Source organism: Lolium rigidum, chromosome 1, assembly GCF_022539505.1.
Source record: "Lolium rigidum isolate FL_2022 chromosome 1, APGP_CSIRO_Lrig_0.1, whole genome shotgun sequence".
Taxonomy (NCBI): Eukaryota; Viridiplantae; Streptophyta; class Magnoliopsida; order Poales; family Poaceae; genus Lolium; species Lolium rigidum.
In genome coordinates this window covers 128,530,388-128,538,090 of record NC_061508.1, presented here as the reverse complement: position 1 = coordinate 128,538,090, position 7,703 = coordinate 128,530,388, and the positions used below count along the sequence as shown (strand labels likewise).

Sequence of the window (7,703 nt, the reverse complement as noted above, 5' to 3'; positions counted from 1 at the left end):
TTCAGTGTATGGTAATGTTGAACAACAAACAAGCCGTTTTTCTCTCAGCTCAGCAAAGAGATGAATCAACTTGCCTTAGTGTTCCACCACGTATCAAAAAGTCATCAGGTTTTCCAAGACAGAACACAATATGAATCAAAGCACCTTCTGACTAGTTCCCAATAAGAAAACACAGAAATATGACTCAGTCTGAGACTAAATTCACAACCCAACATCATATAGCTAAACACACAGGCATCTACAAAATATCACAACACAAAAACTCATATAGCTATTCTCTCTTGAGTTTAGAACAGATACAACATTTGTATAGCATTTACATATGTATATATAATCCTGGCGACACTGAAGTAACACCAATCTCTCTTGCCAACAGTAGCAGATCAAAACCTTCTCCGCAGACTAATACACTCTACGCTTTCCTTCATACAGCTGGGTATATCGGTTTCCTAGCCAATCCAAAACCAAAGCATACAGCTCTAAATCTCTAATACAGAAGAACCACACAAGCAGAGCAAAGGATCGCCATTACCGCGCGGCTCATTCATGCGGCCAAGCCTCGTCCGCGTCCGGCCTTCCAGGCCTCGTACCTGGGATCGTCGGTGGGGAGCTCGAATCGGCAGAGCGGGCATGAGTTGCGCACCTGGAGCCAGGGCACGATGCAGTCCTCGTGGTAGCGGTGCGAGCAGGGCATCCGCTTGACGCGCTCCCCCGCAGCAACCGCGTCCTTGCACACGGCGCACTCCTCCCCATGCTCGTTAATGGTTACGACGGCGGACGGGAGGGCCCGGATGGCGGAGCTGGACGCGGGCGGCTTGCTGGTGAGGAAGAGCGCCTCCCCGCCGGCGACGAGCAGGTCGTGCGCGTCGCGGTGGGAGGTGTAGACGAAGCCCTCGTCGGCGTCGGCGGGGGGCGTGGCGCCGAGCACCTCCCACTCGGGCTCCGCGGCGGGCCCGGGGGCGGGCGCGGGCGCGACCTCCTCCCAGTCGAACTCGTCGGCGGGCGCGGGCGGGTACAGCGGCAGATCCGGCTCGGACTCCTCGTCGAACTGGAGGCAGTCCCAGGGGATGGAGGCGTCGTCGTCGTCGTCGTCGTCCTCGGGGAAGCCGAGCCCGTCGTTGCGGGGCGCGACGAGCGCGTCGTGGAAGAGGTCCCGCTCGACGGAGAGGAACTGGCTGCGGACGCGGTCGGCCGCGGAGACCGACAGCGCGGGGGACGCGGGGGTCGGATCTGGGCGGAAGACCGGGACGAAGGCGTCGTAGCAGGAGGAGGTGGTGGCTGTGTGGGTGGGGGTGGCGGCGGAGGAGGAGGAGGGCTCTAGGGTTTGGAAGATCTCGTCGGCGGCGAGCCGCAGGAGGAGGTACGGGGACGCCATGGCCATGGGGGAAAAAATCGCGGTCCTGGTCCTGGACCTGGAGGAGCGTTTCGGTCGGGAATCCGCTTCCCTATATGCGTGTGGCGCTGTCCGCGCGACTCTTGCGGTAGATGGGAATGGCGACCGTGTCCTTGGCTCGTGACCGGTGGGGCCCGCCGGATGTGGCGCCCAGATGTCATCGAGCTGGGTACTGAATCCGGTAGACGCTACCGACGATTGTTTCCTCTCATGGCAGGTGGGGCACGAGTGCTTGGCCCCACCTGTCAGGCAGGCGTGTTACAGTAGGAAGTGGTAGATTGATCGATGGCTGAGTCGTGCGAACGGAGGAAAATGCTCGGCCCACAGTCATGTACTCCCGTGTACCAACTGACCGGTGGGGCCACCGTGTTTTGTCCTCACCTGTCAGTGACACATTAGGCGATTAGGTGCGTGAGAGCGAGGTGACACCTTTGAAGTCAAACATAGGGCAGTGGCGCTGTGCAGTGTGAGCGGAGCAAAGGTAGTGGGTTGCTTCCACATGCGCGGATTACAGGCTGTCTGACAGCGACGCAGGGAAGCCGCAGCTTCGGCCGGGCACGCAAAGCAACACGTTGATGTTTACTGCTGCAATTCCTGCGAAAGAGCGTTGACTATGTACAACAATATCGTACGGGCACCACTTCTTTCACGGTCAAGTCCCAGCCTCGTAATTTTTCAAGCTATCCCAGCCTTGCATCTTTTTTACGGCTGCAATATCATCATACAATATCTTGCTCACTGTGTTGAGATCTTTGTAACCCAATGCTTCCTCCATTTCAAAGAATAAGAAGCCCTGTTTTTCGCGTTTTTTCTTCGACTAAACAATAATTCGAATATGTAGTTGATAATGTATACTCTCTCCATATCAGCTTACTAGTCTTAAGCATAGCCCTATGTTTTCAGTTTGATGCATTCAAATTTACCTAAATTTAAGATATCTTTTTATGAGCAGAGGTAATATATCATTAGAAAATTTATATGCTATATTTTCTAATAGTACAATCTTTGTGTTATATACTTTATACTATATCGGTTAAAATTGGTGACCTAGGTACACATGTAGGACTAGTAAACCGATATGAGGGGACTAATAGGGCATTACAAAACTAGTGTACTATAAATTCCAGGCTTTAGGGCACCGGAAAAGTTATGTAACAGACAGCCTATTTGAAAAGCAATTGGAACATGAGATCCAATGGTGGTGAGGGAGGGAGGGAGACGCATCCGATGCTGAGAGATCAGCAAAGAGCAGCGGCTCACCAACGATCGCATGAGCTTAGTTGCGGTCGTCAGTGGCCTGCCACGGTGTTGCAACAACCATCTCAGGAGGCGTCGGGGAGATGAATGGGTGGATTCCAACGGATTCGGGTGGCGGAGTCCCGAGATTCAGCGGCCAAGCTGTGAGATGACGATGGCCCACAGAGTCACAACGGTGGTACTTGAGGCGAGAACCTATCGAAATCGGTGCCAAGTAGTGGGGAAGTTTGACCGTGGTGGTTGGTTCCATGTTACAACCATTTTTATGTCCCCGAATAGGATAGGGCAGCCACAACAACGGTGCCCTAAATATACATTACTCACCGTGAAATATTAGAGTGTGCCATAAATATACATCTACTTTAGCTGTGTGCGACACCAAATGTGTTAAAATAGTTTTTCGAACATTTTTTTTTTGAAATGGGGTATCTCCATCCTCTACATCAATCGATGCATACGGCCTCTTTTATTAAGATCAATTCAGAATTACAACCAACAAATCTCAAAACTTATTACAGATCATGGATCACTTAAAATCGCAACAAAAATAAGCCACCTAAAAAACAGGAACATGAAGCGCCTTTGCATCTTCATGTCAGCCGTTGATGAACACGCGAGCCGCACCGGCTGTAGAAATCCCGTGCAACCATTACCAGTCGATTCTCAGTATCCATAATATGACACTCCACCTCCGGCTGGAGATAGGACCAGTGATGGTGTCGTTACCTATTCGACGGTTCCTTGGAGTATGGATCCTCACGAGGGGGAGAAGAAGTAGGGGTGAAAGTATAGAGATGGTAAACCTAGAGGGGGGTGAATAGGTTTCTACAAATTTTAATTCTTTCTTTGCAATATTAGGCTTTGCGGAATATAAAGATGAGCCTAATGCAAACTAGGTGAAGCAACCTATATGAGGATACAACTAACTCAAGCACGAAGGCTCTCACGGGCGAGTTAAATCACAAGTAAGGAGTTCGGTTAGAGATAACCGATAGCACGCGGAGACGAGGATGTATTCCCGTGTTCCCTTGCTTTGCAACAAGGTACGTCACGTTTGGAGGAGTGGAGGTCCCACGAAGGATTCCCCGCGCCACGAAGGCTCACCCTATTCTCCGGAGCCTATCCCACGAAGGAATAGCTCACTCACTTGTGGTAGACTTTGAGGTAGCCTCCAAACCTTCACAATCTTGCCGGAGCAAATCCACGGCCCGGATGCTTCGGACTCCTCTTGCCCACCTAGGGTTTCCAAGGAACCCTAGGAAGCAAGCTTCTCAATGAATACAAGGGGAATGAGATTTGGCTTGGTAGAACGGTAGATCGGGTCCTCCTCTAGTGATTCCCCGGAGGGATTTGAGTTTGGGTGGAGGAGGAGGGAGATGCGAGGCTTTTGGTGTTTCTAGCAATGGAGTAAGAGAGAGAGAGCTCAAGAACAGTTTATAGTATGTTGCCTAACCCTTCCAAGGTAGAAGAAGGGGTATATATAGTGTTCTTCAAAATCCGGCCGTTGCCACTTGCCACCTCGGCATTCTTCCCGACAAACCCGGTCGAGGCCGGACCACGGACCGGACAGCCCGGTCGTGAGGCCGGTCAGACCGGACTGGTGACCGGAGCACCTTTGCGTCGTCCTGGAGCTTGTCCGGTTGGTGCCCGGTTACTGCCCGGTTTCCGAGCGGTCGACCGGACGTGGTGCCGGACTCGCCGGTCAGGAGCCCGGTCGACCGGGCCACAGACCGGACCTGCTGGTCCTCCTGTGGAGCCCGGTTTCCGACCGGTCGACCGGCCTGTACGCCGGACTGGCCGGTGGCTGGCCCGGTTGGACCGGCCAGGTGACCGGATTTCTCCTGTAACCCCCTTTTGATTGTTGTTGAAATGGGGGGTCACCTTTAGCCTTCTTGTTCCATTCATACACCTTTATACCTCTTTGGCTAATACCTGGGAATCATCTAGTAGTCATGTATTAGTCCAAATACACTAGCACGGTGTCATTGTTACCAAAATAATGGATAAGGGTAAAATACCCTTACAATCTCCCCCTTTTTGGTATACGATGACAAACCGAGCTAGAGTCACAAATAGATATTATGATAAGCTCTAAACCTTGATTCCATATAAGATATTATGAAAGCTCCCCCATAGTGAGTGCACTTGTAGAATTTGCGTTTGAATGCAAAGTGCACCACTTGTGAAACATGAGAAGCTCCCCCAATATCTTTAGGAAACAAGCATGGTATGGAGATGTGCATATCAAGATATATAAGCATAACACACATAAACATCTTAACATAGAGTAGCACACATAGTAGTCGTCCATACACATCCATACATGAGTTATTGGAAATAGCAAATAGTTCTTGAAAAACTCAAATAAGCACAAGCACAAGCCATATAAAATCCAAATAAGGCAACTCCCATGGCTTGTGGCACTCAAAGAACCCCGTGGTTCCTAGACTCTACTCTCTTCTCCCCCTTTGGCATCGGAACACCAAAAAGGCGAAGAAAAGAGGAGAGATGCTATCGCACCCATCAGTAGTGACCAAACCCAAGCGAGGAGGAGGTGTCGCGAGCATCATCATCAGCCGCATCATCATCATCATCACCCGCATTCTCATCAGCATCCTCAGCATCATCAGCAGTAGGAGAGGGAGCACGAGCCATCCTAGTAGGAAGAGCACCATGAGCGTACACGGAGTAGTCGAAGTTCTGAGTAGACTGCATGAAGCCATCCAGGATACAAGATTCATTCACGGTCCATGACGGTACTTGGTGGCTTCATGCAGTCTAAGCTCGTCAGGATTGATGGCCTTGGGTGATACAATATTACCATGCTTCATGAACTCATGAGAATCATAGAAACCCTCCCAAAGAGCTGCTTGTGTGTTGGTCCAGAAGGCCTTGTCCGAACGAGTGTAGGTGGGCTCCTTGAAGCGATACGGATTCAACTGTCCTCCATTCCTGCCATTCAAGATGGTTTGCAAGCCCAACATTCATGGTTGGCACGACCTCATCATCCTCGTTGACAACTTGCTTATCCTTGTGCTTGGTAGCAACGAGACTTGGTTCGACCCCGAGCCGAGCTGCCAATGTCGGTATCCTGCCGAGCTTGAGGAGGAACTCGGCCACTAGAACGACGAGGAGGATCAATCCTTCCCCTCTTGGGAACAACGCCACGTGGTGGCTCACCACTCCAACTACCAGTGAATGAGAAAATAGAGCAAGGATAGCAGTGGGGTAAGTGTACATGTCATCGTAAGAGAGAAACCAAGAGAGCATAGCATATATTCAAGTGTAGTGATGAAATTGTGCGAAAACTGGGCAGCTCGGCTCAGAGGCCGGTCAAACCGGACAGCAGACCGGACTGGCCGGTTTCCGACCGGTTGACCGGGCCATGAACCGGGCCGGCCGGTTGAGCGGCCGGTCGACCGGGCGGGTGTTATCACCGTGAATTTGACCGGATCAGAGGTGGGCCGCGATTGAAGATGGACTTGAAGAATAAATATGGAAGAAGTACATGAATCGGCCTTTTATACCAAGTTGGGCTAAATTGCCCGTGTATCTGTATTATATTAGATCGTATCTTAAATTAGAAGTTAGAGTTTTACCCGTGCACGGTTAGGTGCACGCCCACATTAGAAAGTCCCCTGGACTATAAATATGTATCTAGGGTTTATGGAATAAACAACAACACAACGTTCACCCCAAAACAAACCAATCTCGGCGCATCGCCAACTCCTTCGTCTCGAGGGTTTCAATCGGGTAAGCGACATGCTGCCTAGATCGCATCTTGCGATCTAGGCAGCACAAGCTCCACGTTGTTCATGCGTTGCCCGTGCGTGAAGCGTCTTTGATGGCGGGCAACGTAGTTATCATAGATGTGTTAGGGTTAGCATTGTTCTTCGTATAAACATGCTTACGTAGTGCAACCCTTGCATATCTAGCCGTCCTCATGCCTATCTCGGGCATGGGGGCGGCACCCTGCTTGTTCATCGTTTAGTAGATCCGATCCGTTACGATTGCTCCTTGCTCGCAAGGATTAGTTTAATATACGCAATAGTTAGGCCTTACAAAGGGGGAGGATCCGGTGGCATGTAGGGTGGCGTTCGCAAGTCCTAAACGAGGATGTTCCGTGGATCAACTACATTGTTGGTTCTTTGGCCTTGTTTAGGATCGGCTTATGAGCACCGTGCGTGGCCGCGAGGCCCAACTGGAGTAGGATGATCCGATTATGCGGTGAAAACCCTAAATCGTCGTAGATCTCATTAGCTTTATCTTGATCAAGCAGGATCACCAAGTATTCGTGCACCCCGCACGGATCATGGGTGGATCGGCTCTTTGAGCCGATTCACGGGATAACCGAGAGCCGATCGAGGCTCGTATTTAATGTTTACGTGTATGCCATGCGGGAACTAAGCGAGGCATCCCCCATCACCTTCTACGACCGGGTATAGGTCGGATGGCACGCCCTTGCACTTCGCATCGCCGCGTGTGACCAGAAGAGCATTGCGGGCCGTCGCTCGGAGGGGTCTCAGCCAGCCGCAGCTCTAGGCTCTTCCCGGCTCTACTAGTGCTGACTGTCGCTGCCCGACGGTGGGTTTTGGCGGTCAACAGCGGGTGACCGGGTATGTCGAGCTGTGAAGTTGTGCCCAGATTTTCTACCACAAAACCATGCAAAAGCTCATAAACTTGAATATAGACTATAGCAATGTAGTGGAGAAGTGCATTGTGGTGTGAGACACTCTAAAGGCATGAGGACTTTACAAATTCTAACCCTAACCCTAAGTTTTCACAACTTTCCTCAAGATGTGACAATGGGAGAGGGAAAACACGAAGGAAAGGGGATGAAAGGGAAATTTACCCGAAGACATTGTCCTTGTTGCCCAAGAGAGCAAGAAGAACACGTGGGGAAGCTAAGCTCGTCAGGATTGATGGCCTTGGGTGATACAATATTACCATGCTTCATGAACTCATGAGAATCATAGAAACCCTCCCAAAGAGCTGCTTGTGTGTTGGTCCAGAAGGCCTTGTCCGAACGAGTGTAGGTGGGCTCCTTGAAGCG

The 7,703-nt window shown here is 50.9% G+C and overlaps 1 protein-coding gene across 1 annotated transcript; it reads right to left on the bottom strand.

Moving 5' to 3' along the window:
- Window positions 1-200: 200 nt before the first annotated feature.
- LOC124682144 (E3 ubiquitin-protein ligase CIP8-like) lies at window positions 201-1,433 on the bottom strand. The gene has a single exon (XM_047216892.1). It carries the CDS (start codon window positions 1,379-1,381, stop codon window positions 545-547), a length of 837 nt encoding a protein of 278 aa, XP_047072848.1. The 5' UTR covers window positions 1,382-1,433; the 3' UTR covers window positions 201-544.
- Window positions 1,434-7,703: the final 6,270 nt, after the last annotated feature.